The sequence below is a fragment of the Zosterops lateralis genome, assembly GCF_965231275.1.
Source record: "Zosterops lateralis genome assembly, chromosome: 17".
Taxonomy (NCBI): domain Eukaryota; kingdom Metazoa; phylum Chordata; class Aves; order Passeriformes; family Zosteropidae; genus Zosterops; species Zosterops lateralis.
In genome coordinates this window covers 6,995,851-7,019,812 of record NC_139777.1, presented here as the reverse complement: position 1 = coordinate 7,019,812, position 23,962 = coordinate 6,995,851, and the positions used below count along the sequence as shown (strand labels likewise).

The 23,962-nt window shown below is 38.8% G+C and overlaps 1 protein-coding gene across 1 annotated transcript; it reads right to left on the bottom strand.

Moving 5' to 3' along the window:
• Window positions 1-1,148: 1,148 nt before the first annotated feature.
• CHFR (checkpoint with forkhead and ring finger domains) lies at window positions 1,149-22,718 on the bottom strand. Its single transcript, XM_083874121.1, has 18 exons — window positions 22,652-22,718; window positions 22,168-22,309; window positions 20,192-20,291; window positions 15,279-15,388; window positions 13,649-13,708; window positions 13,286-13,495; window positions 12,387-12,602; window positions 11,940-12,096; window positions 11,559-11,713; window positions 10,890-11,052; window positions 9,938-10,080; window positions 9,321-9,440; window positions 8,931-9,014; window positions 8,135-8,205; window positions 7,428-7,515; window positions 7,161-7,268; window positions 6,025-6,097; window positions 1,149-3,891 (listed from the first exon to the last, which is right to left on the bottom strand). Exons 2-18 carry the CDS (start codon window positions 22,295-22,297, stop codon window positions 3,849-3,851), a joined length of 2,031 nt encoding a protein of 676 aa, XP_083730247.1. The 5' UTR covers window positions 22,298-22,309; window positions 22,652-22,718; the 3' UTR covers window positions 1,149-3,848.
• Between the last annotated feature and the right edge of the window lie 1,244 nt (window positions 22,719-23,962).

Below are 23,962 nucleotides of genomic sequence, written 5' to 3'. Positions count from 1 at the left end.
GGACTGTCAAATACCAAGCTTTTCCTGTTAAATACAATGAAAACAGTTTTAGAAATTTTTCTGTTGAGTTCAAGTACCTGACCCACTCTGAGGGATTTAGGAGCTGCTAGTGGCCATATATTTGTTCCCTCTCAGCCACACCAATATTTTTCTCTTTATTCTTTATTGAGAAAGCGCTTGGAAGAGCTTTGGCTGTGCCAGACCTGATCTCTCAATAGTGCATAAATCCCAAACCAGCAGCTTCCTCAAACTAAATTAGTTACAAGTCATTTGTTGACATAATGGAGTATAAAACATTGAAACCCACCACTGCAAGTGCAGGGCCAGCCAAAATTACCAGTTTTAAAGGCTATCAACTCATCTTTCTGGTGCACCCAATAACAAAGTGTTTTCACTTTTACAATACTTAACCTGAGTTTGAGTTTCACTTAAATTTAGTCTGACAGCTGGTTAAAGAACAGCGACACAGATTAACTACAACATTAAAGGGTATCCAGCTTCAAGTATGGGAGTGGCAGCAGCACAAAAATGCTGGGGTGCTGAACTGCAACTTGAAGCTTAACAACTCTGGCATTACTGCCTTCCATGTCAGATACTACAGGGTGAAGGCAAGTTGTCCTATTTACTCAGCAAGGCTAAAGTTCTATTCAGAAAAAGTATTAACAGCAGTCATTTGAAACCTTATAATTTATACAAATTAAAGATGAACACAGTATTACAGTAATTTCATCTAGGCTGCTGTTAAATCCAGCAGTAAGATGTTGTCACTTTGGTATTCATGGTGTTGCAAGAAACTAAACTAGTAACTACTTTTTTAAAAAAGTAGCAAAAGTTTTTGTTAGCATCCTGAAGCCCTCTTACTTCTATTTGATAGTCTTTTGCTTATATAATTTATTATACATCCTGTAGAGATACTGATGATCCTTTGCAATATCATCTGACACTTTTAAGGAAGTTTAAGAAGGACATAAAAGCTCATGTCATTTTCAGTTACTACAAGTTCAGGGATGGTATTTGCATGTAAAATCTCAACATTCAAATAATTAACAGCTTCACTCAGTATTACCAAGTGTTACATACATCCATTTCTGTAGTGGAAGTATATACACCACAGAAGAAACACAAACAGACAACTTCAGTAGCTTTTTTTTCTTTTTTTTTAATTAATAACTTCTTAGTTCAGGAAAAAAAAATAAACCACAAAAGAGAACTGGAAGAACTACTCTCCACCTTCTTTATAAAAGAACTTTTCTCAAAGAGAGAAACTATATACCTTGTTCATCACTATGTCAAATCCTATCATAATCACCTCGGTTTCCACATCTATTCTACCACATCTCATGCTCAGCTTCCAAACATCTCTTATAAAGGAGGTGGGGATGTGCTTTAGACAGGTTAAAAATATGCTGCACTTTTACAGTATTTAAACAATTACACCAAGCATAGTTCATACATTTATCACATTAACTATCACCTGGTAACCATACATTTAAAAAGATCTAATGTAGAGTATGTAATACCCATGACAGATACTCTTACTTACTTAAGAGCATATAAAGATCAGGATTTATTCACCCTCCCCATCTGCAAGTCAATTTCTGATCTCTTCCTGGTACAATATAAATGACAAAAAAAATCCCTTCATTCCATTGCACTACCGCAACCCTATATGCATAGAAAGGCAGATTAATTACCTGTGACAGGGAAAAGGAAGAGGGGTTTATAAAAAGAACTTGAAGAACATCTACTACACAGGTATTTTAGATGTTAAGCACATAAGTTCTGCTGTTTGGGTCTTTTTCCCCCATTTTTTTTTTCTTATGGTCACACAATACACCCCTACACAAACATAACTTGCATAAGTGCAAGTTACTCTTGACCAACAAAACAACTTCAGCACAAGAGGCTTGAACACCAGCACAGTGACAAGGCTGTGCTGAAAGCCCATCTGGGGTGTGGGAGTGGTGAATGAGAATGTAAAGCACATTTCTGCATATAATGTGCAAAGGCTTGATCTCCACAACTGCACTCAATTTGCTACATGCACAGCCAGAGATGAAAATGAGACCAAAACCAGCTGGGAATGGTTGTCCTGAGAAGATACAGTAACCATTAAAAAATCTAAACATAAAATACAAATACAGAAGCAACAGAACATTGTTAACAATACTAAAAGACAGAAACACACTTGTTGTTAAAAGAAGTTTCAAGTAATATTCCAGATCCAATTTCAATCCTACTCACAGGAGAAAATGCCCAGAGATTAGGAAGAGAAGTCCACACCAAAGTGTATTTTTAATAGCATAAGGGCATGGTCAACAGACCCATCCTTGCGACAGCTATTTTCAAAAATAAAAAAATCTAAACAGAAAGACATTATTCTAATTAGCATTCATATTAAGATGTGCATTACTGGAAATAGTTGTTTAATTCACTGCAACCAGTAGACACGATGTGCTGCATCGTTTGTGCTCCATTCTATCACAAGATACTGTGTGTACACTTTTTAACATCCAAGTATAAATCCTGCTCATAAAATAAGGCATACTTCAAAATAACATGGGCTCTACAGAGGTAACTTTGTATGCTTTCTTCTCATTCTGCTTCACTCTTCTAGGTATGATGAAAACAAAACTGGTCCCAGTTGAGGTTTGTCAACATTAGCAACCAGATTATGATGAAAAAGATTAGATCATATCAGTTTGTAGGAAGGTGGGATTTCTTTGCTTTTAATGGCACATGGGACACCTCCTGAATGAGCTCTGCAGAAGGCATGAAAATAAAATCTATGCTTCCTGTTCAGTGACACCAGTGTGCCCCTTTCATGATCTCTATCCCTATCCAGAAATGCCTCCATATTGCTACAATTTGTCCAAACTCACTTATTTTGTGTAAGATTGTTCCTTCCAGTAAAGCTGCTATATTCTGTTTTAAATGATAGCTTTTTCTACATTTTCACCAGTGTATGCATGCTAGAGAACAGCTGCATTGCAGAGGTACATATTTAGCACATGGTATCAAACCAAAAAAGAAATACAAAAAAAAAAATGAACCAGTGTGTCCTACTGGCTGCTCTATGTCAAAAGCACTGTTTGGTCTTCTGATATAAAATACTACAGAACTAATATTAGCAGGAGTCTGCTCTGCTTCAAGTATTACCCCAACTTTAAATGTGATCTTCAAATTTTGTGCAATTCTTTTTGTAATTTCACTTGAATAAAAACATCAACATGTCTAAACTAAGAAAGGAAACTGTACTACCTCCACTGTAACACTGCATATATGGTGGAAGCTTTAAGTTGAAACAGCTGTTTATTGGATGGATTTATTTAAAAAGGAGTATTAATGTGGTTTCTAGCCCAAATGCAACAGATAGAAACGAAATACTGGACTACCGCAAAATGCAGTTACAAATATACACTGACAATTTCCTTCTTAAATATTAATGGCTCTTGAAATACCCATCAGATACTTTTACAAAACTTCTCTATTTTAAGTCTAACGATTTTTCTTAGTTTCTTCACAAGTAGTGCAAATACACTCCTTATTCTTAGGTCATCCCAAGATATGGCTGGTTTTTGTGAGTGTGATTTGTTTGTGTTCTTCACTGAAGTGATACAGGGACACTGTAGTCATAAGCAAGGAATGCAATGCTTGTTGGACTACCTCGAAAAAAAAAAATCTACCTTATTCATGTACAGCTGTAAAAGTCTACAAATTAAAAATTTCACATCAGGTTACCTGATGCAAAAGTTAATGATTCCCTGCTATGGAGGAACTGAGCAGATCCCCTGAAATCTTAAACTGTACAGTGTAACAGGTTTTTGTCCCCTCTCTACAGACAGTTTTCAGTTCTTGAATCGTGTTTGCTCACAAATGTGATTGAATTTCCTAAAATAAAGAAAAACATAAGAGTATTAAAATGTAACAAAGGTCTCAGAAGTCAGGCAACAAAGGCAAGTCAGTATCTTTAACAGATATTTTAAATGTCAAATAGCCTAAGGTAGACCATTTACACCCTAAAATCTCTTTTTCAGAGCCTGTTTAGATCATACTTTACTGCCATTTTACATGTAACAGGATTTTCAACATCTCTCCTGCCTAAGCCTCATTAGTTTTATTATGCACACAGAAAACCTGTTATTAAAAAGCATTCCTCTATACTTCTGCATACTTCAAACCCAGAAGGCAATTAAAACAGGAATCGGTGAATTAATTTTCCCCTGCAAGGTATTAGTAACTTTTAGTAGACAGCATTACAAAAGTCATTAAGAACTAGAACTACCCAGGCTAATTAGACATTTCAACATAAACACATTCTCTCAGTGGCTTAGAACCTTCTGGAAAGAAAAAGTTTTTCTCAGCTTGTATTATGTAAGTTTTACAGGAATGGCAACCCTGTCTTCATGGATTAAACAGATAACATAATTTAGTACCAGGCACTTCTTCCCACTTCTCAAAAACATTCCACTGTTCACTCCTTGTTTTTCCTTTGCTTGGGCCATGTGGCCCCTGACAGACAACTGAAACAGAAGTTGGGGTGTGGAGTGTGTCACTACATGTGGAGGAAATGGTGCAAAGGAGGCCCTGAATTTCCCCCTCAGCTGGATTAGATCAAAGATCAGAAAAACCTTGCTCACATAATCTAACTATTTAGCAGAACAATTTAGCTCAATTAAAAAAAATAAATTAAAATTATCTGGATATAAAAGAGTGGTATGACAGGAGTGTTTTGCTTTTATGGACTTTAGGAACTAAGAGTAGCAGCCAGTAAAGTTCTAGGAAGGACTAATACTTGGGAAAAATAGAAAGGAAGAAAGATGGGAAAAAAAGGAAAAAAAACCCTGAGTCATTTTTATTCTAGATGAAATTATCCACAGCACGAACAAAGATGACTGGTGAGTACTTTAATATTGAATTAACGCTAACATTTCAAAACAAAATTTCCTCTGGGAACACAGAGAGTCCTATAATGTGAAGTTACAGATAGCAGTGGTACTTCAAATTACATCTGCAACTTAAATCTAAAATTATTTTTGAAAGCTATTTGGTAAAACCCTTGAATTTATAAGAGACTGCAGATGAATATTTTACAAGTCTGTCTTATGATCTGCTTGCCTGAGCTGCACAGACTGGTTATTTTCAACCCACAGTACCTGAAATATTAAAGAAATTATGCTAAGTGTCTATGTACACTGCAACATTAGAAAGATACTGCAGAATCTACTATTCATTAGGGCAATTTCTCAATAAGGGGTAACAGCTCCTCTATTTTAAATTACACTAAGAATTTACAGAATTATTCATAAGGCAAGAAGGATTTTTCAACCCTCCCTGAAACCAGTTAGCTCTTAGGGAGAAAAATTTTGTTTTGTTTTATGAGTCTTTAATATTTGTCTTACTACATGTGCATCTTTTTATAAGATTAAAACTGCATTGGTCATCAGAGGCCTTGACATTTTTATTCAAGAAGCTTGATTTACTTTGGAAGGACATTTCTCATAAATGACCAGATACCAGGAGTCCAAGGTTGGTATTAAAACTCTTGACAAGTAGAGAGTTAATCTCTTTTCAGTCTCAGATTTCATTTTTGACGCATGCTAGATTGCTTGAGTCAGAGTTGTAAGACCTAGAAACTCCTCAGGAACCTGCTGTGGCTTATGTTACATGCTCCAAGTTGCTCCTGTTCCTAATTATTCCCACCAATTGATCCCTTCAATGGAAGCTGCACTTCACTACAAGAATCCTTCCACCCCAATGGGTGGAAAAACAGACTCAAGAAGTGTCAGCCATGGGCTACATCAACTTACAAGTCCTGTCAGTGCCCTAGACACACCAGGAGGGCTCATTTCATAGTTGTGTTAAAAATAAAAATGACCAAAAAAAAATCCCCAATGCTTACCCAATCCTGCATTATGCTGGATTTAAGTTCTGGCACTTCAAAGCTTGCTTTTTAGATTGTTGTTGGTTTGGTTTTTTTTAAGGAACACAAAGCAAAACAACCTTCTAAAGTGTACAACTTACATGGCATGATGTGCTTTGACCTGAGTTCGACAGTTGCGTCCCCAGTAGCAATCAGGACGTGACGTGACAGTCACTACAAGAAGAACAAATGAAATGCTACATTTATTACAAAAGTCATTAAAGGTGACCCAGATTATTAAACCACTGCTAATGGTGGTTACTCATCAGAAACAAGACATGATTGGCAAGAAATGACTGCAGAACTATACTGTTTCACCTTTCTGGAAACAAAGCAAACACTCCGTGAAGGACAAAAAATTAGCTTTTAATGTTAAGTTAATGCAGACTTATGATGAAAGTATTTGGTTTTCAGTGCTGTCAACTGAAGTTTTACCATTTAGTTTAACAGAGATGGACTTGATTAGACACTCAGCATTCGTCTAGATGTATTTCCATATAAAAGAAAAATTATTAATTTGGGTATAGTTTGCTGCTTTCCCCCACCCTTGCATACATTGCAACTAAGCTGTCCAGCAGCTAAACTGAAAAGCAATGATAAGGGCAAACCAGGCACACAGTTTTTGCTCATTATGCACAGCAGTACAAGCAGAGTTCACAACAGCTTAAGACTGGGAAGCTGTTTTTAACAGAAAGAACTAAATTGATAGAAGTAATATTTAAAAGCAAACTGTTGGAACAGCTTCTGTTCCAAACAAATTTAGGTCTGAAGGAGGCACAGTTGCTTGCATGCTATTTTATACTAACATTATAAATGCAAAGACTTAGAATCAGTTTATGAAAGCATTATTGTTCCTGGTTGAGAGCTGGTAAAATGTGAAATTGTTCAGACAATGCATCATTTTATATATTTAAATGGGAAAATAAATTAATTTACAGCAACTGTTTCCTGTTAACTATATTCTGATCTTACTGAATTCCTCTTTTCACTCTGCAGATATACTTATTCTACAGATGAGAAATGACACTGAAAGAAAAGGTTCCATTAGGGAGTCTGAAAATAACTATACACCAGCTCAGCAGCTGACAAGTAAAGCAAGGCGCGCAAGACATTAGCCCTGCAATAAGATTTGCATTGGGCTACATGAAAATGCCAAAAGAACACCAATACAAAGATAAAACCGATGTTAACTCTTTAAATTACTTTCCCCCTCCTTACTGTGCAAAACAATCCCCACCTGGTAATTCAGCAACAGGAATATTCTGCCTGTACTGGTAGGCAAGTTCTCGAAAGCTGCGAAGGCCACAACAGTAGCAAAGCACTGTGTTCCCAGTAATTCTGTAATCTAGAGAGAAAATCGGTGTGTAAGGCTTAATAAATCAGATTTAACTAAAGAGCCAGGACTGCACTGGTTCTGTACACAGAACTCCAAACTTCTTGATAACATTGCTGAGTTACATCCAGACAAGGAGTCATGCACGTGCAAACTGAACACAACACATACCTGACAACATAAAAACTCCTCTTTGAAGAGCTAAGAGACTTTCATTTAACATATTTTTCCATGTCAGACCCCTGGATGCCAGGTAATCCTGAAAAAAGCAATTTAAGTGTTTAATCTAGAAAAATCTCCAATCTTGAAGAGTAAGCAAGCCATTTATTCTCAAATATATCCAAACCTACCAGTAACTATGTTTTCAGAATGGGTTTATGCTGATTAAAAGTAAAAATTAAATACCTGTGACTTAATTAGATATATTCAGACCGCTAATAAAACCTTCTGCTAAGTATCTTTTTTTTTTTTTTTTGAGATATCCACTTTTGCCAAAAGTTTGCAAATAGATTAATTCCAGTCACACTCTCATTTACCTCAAATCAAGATTTCATTCAGTTTACATTATTTAGGCAACCCTGTTATAGTATGGGCAAAATATTTTCCATACAAGTTAGCGTGAATTTTAACTTGTCTGGGACAAAAAATTTAACAAGCACTGCTTTCCTGGCATGCTTTTATTGCATTATTTTTCTCTTAAATAGTATTTTGGATGATTGTTTGGACCTCATATAATCAGCCTTTCAGAATCAGGTTGTGCAAGTGACACAATGCTGCCACTGGAGTTATTAGACAGCACATCACTACTATTCCATCAGGGAGTATATCTTAAACTCTGTACATTTGTTATTATCACACACCATGATTTTTAAACATACCTTTAGAATATCTGATTCATAGTGGTTGTTATTCAGGACGCCATCTAAACACTTATCACCAAGATTTATTTCTAATGAGAACAAGAAGAAGAAAAGTTACTATTTCTCACGCAAATCCCGTGGCCCTCACACATTTTCTGAAGGTTCTTCTGTTTCCTGAAATAACATGCACAGGCTCATGTGAGCACCAAGTACATGACTGCATTCAACATCTGCTAATGCATGTGATTTATAACTTCTAGTGGCAAAGACAAGATACTGAGATTTTACAATTTCAGCTTCAGTCTACAAGCACTACCAAGCTGCACAAATTACCAGTGCTAATAAAGCATATTCCATTAGCTCCAAACTGCAGCCAAGCCATTCCAACTGTTCTAATTTATTTTTTTTAAATGTAAAAACCCCTTGAGTTTCAGAAGTCTGCATGTTTAAGAGGGCAAGGTTCTTTTCTATTCCATTACTATCAAATGTTCAGTGCTCCTGCACTGGTTTGTATGATTCCCTTATTGGACTGAAACACACCATAGTTTTTTAATACTGGAACAAATTGTGTTCAGCCAGTGTAGTTTCTAAGCCAAATATTGTATGAAGACATGAAGTAAAATCCTTTCAAAGTTAAGACACATGCCACTTCAATTTTTTGTCTTTGTGATGTGAGGACACATGAAGACCTTGCTTCTTTTTGCAGGACTGTGCTATAAATTAATCTATGTCTCTTGAGTTACTTAAAGTTCAAGACAGACTGACATTATTGCAAAGTGAACAGGTTGATAAGAAAAAAACTGCTCCACAATACCACAGAATGGTGCCAAGCAGCCAAAACACGACATGCGAGTGCAGCCCCAGTACAAGTGGCAGAAGGGCTGCAGACAAACTGTGCCTGTAAAATAACAAAGAAAACCCTTGTAAGGACGTGAACACAACAAAACCCAACAGTTGCCATTCGCATAAATCAGTAACAGCAGAGCCCTAATAAACTTGGTTTAAAAAAGGTACAATTTTCTCATTTTAAATACAATCTTTAAAGGACTAATAGATTCTATAAAGGAAGATTTTTCATACTGTCACTACAACTGTCCAAATAAAGAGGATTAATGTAAAAAAGAGTCTTCCTAGTAAATTTAAGTTTAATAATACATAAGGAGAGAGCTAGCTCTGGAGAAAATAACGTAAAAGATGTACACACATTGCTGAGGAGCAACATGAGGATTCTGTTCACGCTCTGCTCTTCGGTCAGGCATTGGCTGAAAGCAGCAGGTGCATATTACATGACTTCCTTGAGCAGGACACACGTATTCCTGAACAGCTAGATGAGTTAAAAAGGAGAAAAATATATATATTGAACAATTTACACAATTGCAATCTGGATGAGGAATCTTAGTGAACATTAACAACATAAAAATCTTGAAGTAACAAGCAACCTTTTCAAAAAGACTATGAAACAGCAGAAAAACAGCATCCAGACTTCTAAACTGCACAGGTGTGTAAAATATTTCAGTATGTAGAAAAGTTTAGTAACTTTTCAACCATCTGATGAATCATCAGCAACCCATTTTGGACAATCACAGCCAAACTCTGTATTTGCAAAGACACTGGTGTGGAGCTGCTCTCACAGTCCTGTGAGAGTGAGCTTGCTTAGGTCTAACTTAGCTCATTGTTTTAAAACAGCTCATTGCTTAGCTCAGGGGACATGGAGATGATCTTCAAGGGTCCCTTCCAACCCCAGCCATTCTGTGACTCTGCCCCCAGTGTCTGAGTTGCAGTAATTTTAGTGCTGCACTGCTGGGGCAGTGTGACACTGACCTGCAGGGAAGTTGGCAGAGGTTGATGGAGCATCTCCCAGAGCCTGCATTCCTCCTGCCTCTGTCTCCTGGCCTGTGCCAGGCACAGTTGGAACAGAGTGTCTTCTGTACCCTGGGCACTGTCTGCATACTATATATGGTTGACTGAAAGAACAAAATAAAGTCACATGAAATTACACAGAACAAATGCTAATACAACTTACATCACTATACTAGACAAGGTTGGTCAGACTCTCAAAGTTTAAATTTAGGATTTCCTCATTCAGTAACAGATGGAAGTTTATGTAACTCAGTACCTTACGGCTCTGAAGTCTGCTGTAGTTAGGACAGATAAAAACTTTGGGTTTTGTAGTATTTCTCAAGAAGTTTTGAACAAAAGGAAAGGAAAAAAAAGAGCAATGTGAGTGAAAGAGAGAAACAAAGTTGGAATAGTTATCTACTAGAATTCTCCCGTTCCTCTGTAGACATTGAGTAAAAAGTGTTTGCTATTGAAAATAAAGAGGAGGTATTTTGGTACTTGGGAATTCCTAAGTCAAGCATCAGCTGCTTTGGTACCATACACCCAGTGAAAGCAGCATTCCATACACATAAAACACAATCATTGCAAACACACTCAAAGGATCATGGACTGCTTTATCTCCTGACAAGACCTTAGCCAGAAATCTGTCTTTTTTTGTCACACAGCTCAACATAGAACTGCTTGTCACAAACTGAATCTTGCTGGACTTCTAGGAAGTTCTAATTTTTGCTGATTGCTCAAGGTTCAAAAGGATGTACAGCAAAACTGCTAAGTTAATTATTGTCAAGAATTAACTTAATCTGAAAACAGATTCTGGCAATGATCATGGAAACACTATCAGCAATAACAGCATTTGTGAAACTGGCTCAGTTTGTGGGTCCATATTCAAACATAGGCACATCTAATTCAGTACACAACTTAGAAACAGACATACCTGATATCTGAGGATTCACTGTCTACATCAGACAATTCCAGTAAATCTTCAGAACTTCCCTCCTCATCTGAAAAAGATCTCCGCACCTTAGGCTGCAACATGTCTTGAGTAATTTTGTTTCTGGCATCCATGCTCCGAACGTCATCTTCATTGCGACATTTATCTGCCATGAGATAATGCAGATGCAAATTTCAAGAGAAAGGAACATCTCACATCCCCTATCTGCACTCTACTTCCTAAACACAGTTACCATTATTGTGTTTTCATCTCCATAAGACTTGTTTTTGGATGAGAGAGTTCTAGATCATCTTAGTTAAATTCCTCTCTCTGTTAAGGATGTCTAGTATCAGGCAATTTAAGTCTTGTTTTCAAGAGGCCATTATCAAAGTCAATTAAAACTACATTCAAGTATATTTTTCAAAAGTATCCTTCTCGTGATTAAGAAACAAATTAAAATGAAGCATTCTTAGCAGACTCACAGTAATAAATCACCTTCCACAGGTTATTATGTCATGTTAAACGTACTTGTTTTCTGACAAGCCATGACAGAGAAAACAGCAGGGTAATAAAACACACGGGTATTTTACAGACAACAGTGTGTCCAAACATCAGTTATGCAGCTCATGTGTGAAATCCATCAGATTCTGCCACAGACACTGTTCAACTTGCCTGGATGCTGAATCAGATAAGCTTCAACCAAGTTGTTCAATATGTGATTTTTACAAATACGTTCTACTGGACAACGACAAGTTGGACATAGAGAAGACCTTTCCATCCATCCTGAGTAGCAGGCAGCACAAAAAGTATGCATACAAGGCTGCAGGCTGGAAAACAAACAAACAGAGTTAAAGTACAAATCTTTCATTTTTTCAGATACATCCACAACACTGAAAAAACAACTTAGCATTGATTTGACTATCTAGATGGGGTAGGAAAAGAAAAATCAAGAGGGCTTGTGAAAATGCTGATTATCCTGATCTCCTCAAACACTTGTCATTGAATGTCTTGCATTATTACCACATGATTAAAGCTTTTGTCACTCTTACATACCTTACACAGTCATGCAGCAGTTCTTGGCAGATAATGCAAGTTAACGTCTCTTCCATCTTATCTGGTTTCACATTTGATGTTTTTGCATCTTCAGAGCCAATTTTAATTATACATTCACTTGGAGCTGCTGGTGAAAGATTTGGACAAGTATCTTCATCTACAAAGACAGAAGGAGATAGTTTTTAAAGCTTTTTTAAACTTATTTTTATTCAAGTATTAAAAAAACCCTGAAAGATATGCACTGATTCACTATTCACTGGCAACAGTCCCAAAAGAGGTTCTTGCTTTACACACTACAGCTTCTGCTACTGAAGACATTATTTTCATGGGACCGGAAATCAAGTAAGTGAGACACAAAAAACAAGCTGAAGGACTGATGACAGTTGTTGTAATTCAATTTGGAGGGGCAGAGGCGAGTTGAGTTGCAGAATACTATAGTATACTAACCTCCTTTTAGTTTCTTCTTAGCAGGTTCCAAACCTTCCTCCTCCCATATTCTTTGAGAATCTGATTCTGCATCTTCTTTGTGAGTGATTTCTGAAGTGACTGCAGAAGCTTCAGCATTGACATCCAGCTTTTCATGCTTCTTATGGAGTGCTCTTAGACACATGGATTCTAAGATGGGGAAAGCAGGCACAGGAGTGACAACTGAGGACTGTGATCCTATAAAACAAAAACAGAAACATGAACATAGCTGCACACAGCTATGGGACACATGAAAACAAAAGGTACTCAAATCCTGATGAAGCACACACATCAATCCAAACATCTCAATAGGAAAAAGTGGAACAGAAAAGCAAAGGCTGCATAACTTACTAAACACACTCTGAACCAATCTGACTAATTGGAAGACCAGGGGGAAAACAACCTATTAGTTGTGTAACCCTACTTAAAATCCCCATTCCTCTTTTAATTGTGGAGTATTTATTCTTAAGACTATTATCCACACCAGGTCTTCCTGACAAAGATGCCAGGCGGGAGTTATGCAATACTGACCACACGTAACAGGTTGGGATCACAGCAAAGGGAAAGCTTTGTTCCCATAGGAGCCAATGAGGTCCCAATAAACTGCTAAAGAAATTCTCACAATTCCTTCACTCATCCATCAGGATTTACCCTGCCTGCTCATAGAGGAAGTTAAAATGCACATATCCACTTGGCATTTTCACTAGAACTTTACAAAGCAAATTCTAAAGACTGAGATAGAGGTAAGAGATCAATCTATTTAAATTAAAAACTGGAGTAACAGTTGATGAGCTGGACTCAGTGACTCTGATGGGTCCCTTCCAACTCAGCATATTCTATGATTGTGTGATCAAACTTTAAATACTTGACCCAAGTCTCACCAGATGTAGATGGATTATCCTGTTCAACAGATGCAGGCTCAATCGGAGAGGTAGAAGCATTAAAGAGGTTTGATGTAGAAGTAGATGGCTGTGGTTCCTCATAGCAAGACTGAGTAGCTGACAGTGATGAGGTAATTTGGGTCTCATCATTACTTCTTCCTGTACTTGAGGTATCTTTGGTCACATGGCATTGGTTTTCTACATTAACTTCTACAGTTGGAAGGGGGAAAAGGAAAGAAAAATATCTGTGTCACAGTCACCACATCATGGCTTCAAAATTCCAAGGAATCAAACTCTCTCAAGAGAGTTACATTAGTCATTGGAGCTTAGCTCCTCCTCATGGATCTTGAATTACTTCCTTACCTACTGGTTCTTGAGTTGCATCATGTTTTGTGTTTAAGGATTCATAAAGATAAGCAACATCTGAAAGAGATTAAAAAATATTAATCATGCTCTTTAAACAAAAATTCACTAAACTTAATCCCATGTACACAACTTCTATTCACAAGTGGCTGCATCCCCAAAGTGTCTGACAATGGAAGAGGCAAATGAGGGGTCACCTCAGCAGTACCATGTTAATACTCCTACTTAGGAGGCAATTAGGAGCAGCACAGCAAGATCTTTTCTTCTCAGGAAACCAGGCAGAGCAGCTTTTGTGTGACGTTTAACTTGTGCCAGCCATGGAACCAGAGGCTTAGTCATTTCTTAAACCTAAAATCTGCTCTGTCAGAACAGACTGTATTTTTACTGATACTCGAATCAAAGTTCTTCGAAGAAGCTTATTATTTCTGAGCTCAGTACTCAACCTCTTCAATCAATATTAGTTCATTTCTTTGTGAGATACATGAACTCTCAAAAATACAGATTAGGACATGCTGTAAGTTTCAGCCAGAAACTAATTTAGAATCTATTAATAAAACCAACTGGATAATATCCTTTTCAATCTTACTTCAATTTAGTATTGCTCCAAAAATTCCTCCACCTGTCTACCTTTTTGTCACCTCCAACCACCTACAAGCAAGTAAGACTGTCTTAGTTTGTAGCAATCCTTTTTCTGATCAGAAGTTAAAATATTGTCTCCTTCAGCAGGACTTAGAATGGCCAAACAGGCATGCCAAATCTAAATTCTTCTCTGTGTTTGAAGATGGAAAAGCTGAAAAAGCAAAACTGAAGGCTTGGTAATTTACCTACTTATTAACCCAAACAGAGATCAGTGATTCAGTTCATTGCCTGGAAAATTCACCCAAGTGATTCATCTAAGTAGCACTGAGTGCAATAGTGCTAACTTAGAAAGGATTTGTGAAACAAACTATACAGACAGAAAAATATGGCTTTTCACTGCTTCATGTAACATTTGCACCAGACAGCATAAATCTGTCTGTATATAAATTAACAGCAATTTCATAAAGGAAGTATTTCAACAGTGAGAATGTATCTAGAACTTATTTAATTAACAGTTCATATGTTTATTACTGTATGAAAATTGTAAATACAGCATAGTTCCAGGTTTACCGGTTCTACTTTCACTGTAGGGCTTTCCCCATTCCCCCCCCTTTTGCCTCTTCCCTCTTTAAAACAAAAAAAGCCAACATACACACATAAAAAATCCACACACACAAAACAAAAAGCTTTTGCAGCCTTTCCTACTGACTGATTCCAAAAACTGCTTCACTGGGATATATAAAGTATCACTAACTACCCCAGCAATCTGACTTCTAAAAGAAGCACTGGACATGTGATTAGAACCTCATTACTTACCATTCCATGCATTAGTTCTACCAAAATTACTTCTAGGCACATTTAAAATTCAGACAGTTGCTCAGATTTGTCTCTGTAAAAACTGGCACATCCATGACCTTTTCTCTAGAGACTTGTTTTTAAACATATTTCTCTAAAAGAAAACTACCCAATTTTATTATACTGATATTTCCTTTCCCTCATGACTCAAAAGAAAATGACTAAGCATGCCATTTAAAAAATATTATTCACTTACTGTTCTCTGGCTCATTTTTTCTGTAAACAACATAGATCACATCTCCAGTCTGTAATGGGTATGTCTGCTTCTTAACAACTTTCAGTTTATTAATTACTGTTCCATTAGTACTGTAAAGAAAAAGAAAAGATAACTTAGCATAAATGTTTTCATAATTACATGGGAAAAGAAAGGGAAAACACAAGATACATTTAAAGAAGAAAAACTAGTGGCTGCCCCTCAAAAATGAAAGTGGACTAAACAATTTTTTTTTTTTTAAAAAAAAAAGAAGTCTAGAAACAAAAAAATTCTCCCCAAAACAGAAATGCAGAGCTACTGGAACTTCAAAGCTCATTTGCAGCTACTGGTAAACAGACAGTTGACAGACAGGCAGCTGATAGACAAAAGACCCCTGATATTTGACCAATTTCTCAAAAATAATTTGATGATTGTTTGTGTACAAGTCTCCACCCTTTAAGTATAAAATCTGAAAGGACAATGAGTTCTATTCAAAAAGGTCCAGGCTGTGTTTTCCAGTTAATACTGGGAATCTCATAAGATGTTCTGTGACAAAGGAACTTCTCCTGTACAGTCAGGGATGCCATGGAGTGGTAATTTTTCCCCCCTCCTCCTTCAAAAAGGAAAAAAACCCTAAAATTGTGAGGTTACTTGGACTGTTTGCTACTTGAAATTGAAAGTGAGAGGTTAACAAGGTGGGAAAAAGTGATACATAATGAAAGATTAGTTTAAATGAATTATTTTTATATTGATAAAAAATTCAATACTCATAGAAGAAATTAAACTAGGGAAAATGAAAATGCAGAGCACTGCTGATTAATTTCTTTATCCCCTTAACTACAGGTGATGTTGTATACACAAACCATTAATGTTTTATAACCAAGTTCTTCAAGTACTGAGTAATTCCAGCTCACTTGCAGTAAGCATCCTTCAGGGCTGCAGCCCTCTCCAATTTCAGACTTTTGCCACTCAAAATTTCAGCAACTGGTACCAAATATGAACAAAAAAAAAAAAATATCTGCTTTTCCCTCTCTGCAGAGCAGCTGCAAGAAATAACAGTAAAGCTGTGCTGCCACCTCCTGGAGGCACGGCCCATGCCCAGGGCACCATGAACTGTCCCCAATCCAGGGGAGTTATTTGGAAATCAGTACCTTCCCCCTCCTCTTTTCTGACACAAAAGCAAGAATTAAAAAGTTCAAAAGGTAAAAACAAGCCCCTTGGAAGCACTACAGCAAATGGTAATCAAAATATTAGTTCTAGCTGCTTCCACAGTCTACATGGTGAATCAACTAAGCCACAATGACAAAAAAAAAACAAACAAACAAAAAAAAAAACAACCCAAACAAACAAACACAAAAAATAGAAACACTACTTGGAACTTTCAGGAAGTGAAAAAAAATCTTTGGGTCACATTGATGAAAACTTCAAGCTTCTCCTACTTATCGCTTGTCTTTTTCCCCTCAGGCATACAGATGTTGACTAGGTTAAAAGACATAAGCACTAAAGAGGCAGCAAAACAGAGAAATCACTAAATGACTAGCAAAGTTTAACAATTAAGAGGAAAACAATTTTAGTCTGTTAAAAAAACCCACTGATTTTTAACTTCATACTGATGGTAGTGATAACATATTTAAAAAGATTATGTTGAAGCAAAAAATTTATATCCTTCAATTGCCAAATAAATAATAAAGTTTACACCAACTTCTGAAACCTGTCGGAGGTCCTTTAACAAAACTAGGAAACATCAAATTTGACCTCCTCAGTTTTCCAGAAGGCTCCCATCTGCCCCAAGTGTTCTAGACCTTCTTTTGTAATAAATCGTCTAAATTCAAGTAACAAGATTCTTCTACTGGATTTTAGCTTCTACAAGCAATTCCTAGCCGAAACATTTCACTAAACATAAGGGGGGAAATGTCACAATAATGTATTTTATGAAGTAACTCTGTTATGACTGCCAAGTTCCAAGATTATTCTGGGGGACAGTAACACAATGTATTTTTGGGGAAAGGAAAAACCCCCAAACATCACACATCTAGTAACCCCTCAGGCTTGGTCTCACAAAGAAAGATGCAGAAATAGTTATGCGAGACCCTGCTCATCAAATTGACTACAGACAGCCAAATCTTTTCAGTTCTGTAGTTACACAGACTTGAGTGAGAGCAGACTAATGAATTATTTGGCATACATGGACCCAAATGATGTAGGAATAAATGAATATCATTTAACACAGAAAATCATAAGCTTTTCTTCAATGCATTAGTGAACTAAAGCAGTTGTATTTATCTCTCAGCCAACAACCAAAGGGAAAAAATTATTCCACTATCCCAGATAATTCTATCAGTCTTTCACTTCCAATTTCAGGCTTTAGCATGAAGCTTTTAACAGATACGGTGACATTCCAGATTAATGTTGTGGGTATTTTTTAACCAGACACATATGATAAATTATGACATTTGTACATTCCTCTGATGTTTCAAATTAAACTCCCCATAAAATAAGTAGAAAGTACAATGAGAATCCCAAATATGAAGGTCATTCATTAGGATTTGGTATTGAACTGATGCCAACTGGCCGTACCATTTCTCTAGGGGAGAAGAAAAACAGTACTATCAGATATAAACCCTCTGTGTTGTGAAACTATGTCACAAAAGGTTCCAATGTCACTTTTTTTAACAGTGAAAGAAAAAAAATCAGGCCTTGACTCAATTCCAATGCGGTTGATGACTCTACAGTTTCATTAATGAGCCATAAATTCTGTTTACTTCCCAATTCCCATCTGCTGTGCAGAACTGATTTGAACAGCTTCACTAAAAAGAGGGTCACTTTTGAAGTAGATGAATGATCTGTGTGTTTTAAGAAACTTTCATATCCTTCCAAGAAAAATGCCAGTCTAATAATTTCTAATAATTATTTGGATCCATCCAGGAAAAGAATGTAGTTTATGTTAAAGCTTCTGGGTTAACAGTTATCTGTTATCAAAGTGCATATAATCATGAACACACTGTAAACTGAAATGAGTTTTGAATTCTATTAAGGTATAAAATCCCTTCTGTAATGTAATACTTCACTCTTTTAATGTTCATAGACATAATTTTGACTGAAGGGTGAGAAGAATTTAGTAACAGAAGGAACACCAGCACCAACTGGAGATCAACCTCCAATTTACCCACAGAAAGGGACTATCTGCTTGCCTGTCACCTGAGTATCAGCCTTGTCTTAAAATAGTTTCCTGATCTGAAACATCACCTACTACTTAGAATCTTAAAAGGAAAAAATCCTAGAAAATAACGAGAAATTACACTGTTTGTCTTTAAAACTTCTTTTTCAAAATGGAGAATCTTACAACTGCTTTTACTGGGAGAAATCCAACTGCTGCCTCCACTGTGCTAGGTCAGCTTGTACAATTTCTTTTCTTTCAAGCAGTATAAAGCAACTAGTGCATGTTTTGGAAAATAAAGAAGAAACATATCCCAAGAGAGGGCGAGTCTGAGTATTTTATTATACTATTTGCTAACTCTTGGCTTTTGTTACTTCCAAACTTTTATTTACTCAGCAATTTTGAATGCTCTACACATTTTCTTTCACCTGCAAATTTTGGGTAATTCTTTCCAAAGTATATTCAAGAACTCATTATGCTATCAGAAGATAAAATGCTGGCTGTCTACATATATTTGATTATATTCTTTGGATTAGATACAACAGAGAAACAAAGTCCACTCAGTTTGACTGTCCCACACTGACTGCCTCCTTCAATGCATTCCTCTTCACCAGAAAAATCTGAGCTTGACCACAGCAATGTTTCCAAATTATTTCCCACTTCAGAGATGAAAAACCTGACCTTGCAGTATTTTTCTGTGACTCTAGACATCTGTACTGCCAACTCAAACATTCGAGAATCATCTTCTTTCAGCCTGATTTTTCTGGGACTCATCTGCTATTTGGCACAAACATTGGAAGACCCAGAACAACCAGAAAGAGCCTTCTGCAAGCAGTCATAGCAAACCTGTTTGGTTTCTTGATTCAGCAATTGGCAGCCACACTTCAGCTCACAGGAGGGAAGAGTACTGCAGGGATTTATTCTTTGTTAGATACACAGAAGTGTAACAGGCACAAGCAGCTCCCTGGCAATGCCCCATGGGTGCAGCCTTTCTGCTACACTACCTTGTAACAAGCCTCACCTTTCCATGAATATACCATACACAAAATTAACTTTAATTTCGCTTTGCTAGTTTTCTGCTGGCTGCACCTTCTGCCTCAGGGTGTGTAAAAAAAAAAAAAAAAAAAAAAAAAAAAAAAAAGAGGCAGGAAAATTTCTGTATCATGCAGAATTTATTTAGCTTGTTCTCTCCTAACATTGGTCTAAACCCATTCTGCCAGGGACAGTTTCTCAAGTTGAGATTTACAGCTACATTCTGAGACTGCCATGATAGGTAAACATGGCTTGGTTAGTTGTTTGGAACATCCTGAAATTTAGGATTATACTGGAGAATGACAACTATAAACCTTTCCCAGATATCCCAGCTGATCTTTTCCCCCGAAAATTTAGCATTGTGTCCCACAGCTCCTGGGAGTATAAACCTTGCAGGAATCTATCCAGGGACCTGTCCTAGATATCCTGGACCTATCTCTAACTACAACCTTGAAGAGGAGAGGGAATACATCCTTATCAGGTTTGCAGATGACAACAAAGCAGGGGCAGAGCTGTCATCAGGGCACTGTGGCAGGCCAGCAGAATGTGCCCATGATGTACAAAGATAAAGAGGAAAGTTTCACATCAGAGGTTTTGAAGGATATCATGTTGAACCCCTATTTCAACCCAGAGGCAATTAAATATTATTATGGTAGCTCAGAGTTAGTATCAAATACCTGCTGAGCTTTCGACAAAAGTCCCTCCAAAAATATTCTGAGAGACCAACCTTGTATCTTCCAATGACACTTGACCAGACTCTTCATCCACTACGATTTTACAGTGATCTCCAGACACCAACTTGTTGCCAGGGAAAGATAAGTCACAGCCTTAAAAAGAAAGATTTTTCCAGCAAGCTTAAAAATACACATTACACAGTCAGATCAGCATTCTACATGGCTATAAATGCAACATAAACTGACTCATGTACATCTGCAATAGTTCAAAACTCCTGCTGTCACACAGGCAGCAACACAGCCTAGTGTGAGACATGTAAATACAAGTGGTGAGATAGCCCCATGTGCTGATATTAACATTTCAACCATTTGAATATGTTTCTGTTCCCTTTTTCACCCCAATCCTAGCTCTTAAAGATGGAAATCAAATCACAATTACTCTAGAGTGGTACAGAAATAAATTCACACATATCTGAAGTGCTCAGTTTAACTCCTAAAGGCATACATCTCACAGCACTCAGCTCTTTTTCCATATCATTGTGATGCTGTTTCATTGGATTTAACTTCTGTTTTATTCTGGTGGGGGAAGTTTTATTTGGGGGAAGTAGGAGGAACCAACAACTGATTTAAAAAAATTAAAATTATTATCACTGTTCTATCTTATAGTCCTTTGTTTGTTTTTAAACAGGAAAGTTTTCCTCATCTCTGCTGACAGCATTATTAATAAAGCTGAAGAGAATTACAAATCCAGGACTAAGATTTAGGGACACACAGGAGAAATGTCATGACAATGTGATAGAAACCTTCCTACCTACAACACAAGGGCTTTGCAAAAAATCTTGTATTTTTATTTCACTTTAGCATTGAATATTCAAAACAACACTCAAGGTTCTCCACTGATCTCTCACAAAGGACTCAAATACTTGCTTAGACCAAAGTTATAATTAACAACCATGACAGCCCTCCACCTATTCCCACTGTGGGTGAACTGACCTCAGCCTGCCCAACAACAGATCCAGAAGGAAAGCAGCAGCCACAACCTCAAACAGGCAATTCTAATGCTCCTGAAGAGTCAGCAGTATTGCTTATAAAGTCACAATTTGGTATTCTAGTAACCATCCATATAACTAATCCACTAGCAAAAAGCTATGAAAGCAGCTGAACAAGGAAGTATTCACCTTTTTTTTCTGCCACACAACCCTCAAACAGACATGAGTTTGAAGAATTTACCCACAGCTTAATGATAAGCAATCTCAATAGACATCACCAACTGCAAATTTGCAAGACACTTTTCCTACAAGGCACTATCTGCCTTTCTCATAGAGCTATAGCATCTGGTGTTTGTTCTCAACTATTTACAGGAAGTGACTAATCAGCCGAACAGCTTAAACCAAGGAACAGGAAAATCAGCCCTGTCAAAGCAGAGAAAAAGAAAGTTAAAATACTTCAGTCCTTGTTTCAAATACAGTAAGCATGAACTCCTCTAAAATAAAGGGAAGTAGTACAAGTCCTAGACTCTGGGAATAAAGCTTTCAAATCGACTCTCAGAAACTTTCAGTACTTGTTGGCAGTCTTTATATGGCCAGAAGAATTAAGGGCTTTTATGTGGGTGTTTTCTTTTCTGTGAAGCCGAAGCATTTTGCATTACAGTTCCAACTTATTTTAACCACAGAAACGAAATGAGAACGTAAACAGGACCGAAGCACGGAAACTTCTGAATCAACAATCAGCTTTCCTTATTTATACAAGCTACCACAGATTACCGAAAATAGTAGTAAAAGGCACATTGACTTTGAAACGTGCCCGTGTCACAAGTTACAGAGAAAGAAAATGTCAGCATAAAACTACTTATTCACCCAACTAAGAGGTAAATTAGGAATATGGGGGGGCCTGGCAAGCAACTCCAACAGCTGAAAGCACCAAACCCAACTAGTTTCAGTCCAGCTTCCAATGCTGTAAAAGCCAGGAGGGGGGACGGCTGCTGTCCCCCAACACCGCCCTAGGCCAGCACAGCACGTCCCTGTCCCACCTTTCTTCCGCCCGATGGTCCATTCTCTTTTCAGCAGCAGGACATGCGGCTCCTTCTCATCAGCGCCCAGCCGGATCAGCTTCCCCCAGGGCTGCGGCTGGCTCTGCTCGCCTCCTTCCGACTGCTCCATTTGGATTCACATCTGACACAAACAAACAAAGCCAACGCAAACCCCATCACCACACGGCACCCGGGGCGGCACAGGGTTCCCCGGCACCCCCAGGGCGCCGCTCCTCCGCCCCCCCGGGGCTCCCCCGGCCCCGCCGCTCCCTTTTGTGCGGCGCCGCAAAACCCTCCCTCCCCCTCGGCTCCCCGCCGCCAGCCCACCCCGCGGGGCCGCTCCCCGCCCGACGGGGACCGAGCCGGGCAAGCGAGCCGGGGCGGTCTCCGTCTGTCCGCTGCCTTCCCCGGAGCGGGGCGGGGGCGGCCGGCGGGGCTCGGGGGTGCGGCGCCCCCGCGGCGCGGCCCGTCCCGGCCCCCTCACCCCAGCGCCACGGCCCGGGCGGCTCCTGTCAACAGACATTGCCCCATCAGCTGATGCGGCCGGGGCGGGACCGCGCTCCCATTGGTCAGCGCACCGCGGGGGGCGGGTCTTCCGCCGCTCACCACCGGCCGGCCCCGCACCGGCCGGAGCGCCGCCGCTTCCGGTGAGGCCGCGCCGCGCGCCGCCTGTAGGGAAAAGCGGGGCCGCGGAGGGGCTGAGGCGGCGGTGACGCCCCGGCGGCCATGTTGGATATGGGCAGATGTCTTGGGGTGTGGGCGGGACGGGGTGCGCGCCGCCATCTTTGTAACGGGCAGATCCGTCTCCTCGCCGCGAGCCGTTTGTGGCCGGCAGCCGGCTGAGGTCGTTTCAGCGGTCGCATCCACTGAAAAAATTATTGTAATTTAACTCTTGGGTGTTGATCAGTCGTTGGTTCGCCAGCAGAGCCTAAATAAAGAACACAACGTGCTGTTCCAGGGCCAGGCTTTAAAAAGCAAGCTCGGGCTGAGGCAGGATCGGTGCCCTCTCATTGTGGGGCACAGAAGGGGCAGCCCCAGTTTTGCTGAGGAGACTCACAGACCAAACCCCGACACTGTCGGGGACAAGAGCAGGCGACAGTGATTTATTAAACTAATGCTTCAACAGAGCTTTCTGAACCTTCACACTCATCGCTTGTCTCTCTCTTTGTTACCGCATCGACCACCTCATTTCCATGTCCTCCATTTGATGGCCGTTTGTGTAAAACAGTATCACTGCTGTTATGTGTGATGTCTGTATAAAATATTTCGTGCTGGGAATTGAGAAATATAGAAATAAGAAATCACAAGCGGCTACCGGGAAAGCTGATTTACATCGGCTCCGAGGAGGAACCACGAAATTTACAACAGAAAAAGAGCTGCAGCCACGGAGATGGGCAATCAAGGGTGATGAGCTGGGTTAGGCCTAGATAGATGCTTGATACCATATATGTGTCTAAGACAAGACGCCCAAGCTCGTCAGGACTGAGCATCTCAATATCGGCTTCTCAGAAATCTCATCAATCCCTCCCCTCTGCCCCGAAAGCTATTCAGGACAACACAAGTCCCCAAAGAAGACGCATGAATATGCGATCTGAGCAGAAGTGGACAAAGAAACCCTGCCTGAGGGAAAATAAATTGTATATAAACTGCACCTTCGCTGGCGGGATTGGTGAACAGGGGGGACTGGTGCGATAGAGGCCGGTCCCAGGTTCATCGGAATTGTCCTTTTATTGTGTCTTTTCCGAGTTCGCTGTTATGCGAAATAATTTTTTTATTATTATTTTTCAATTTGGCT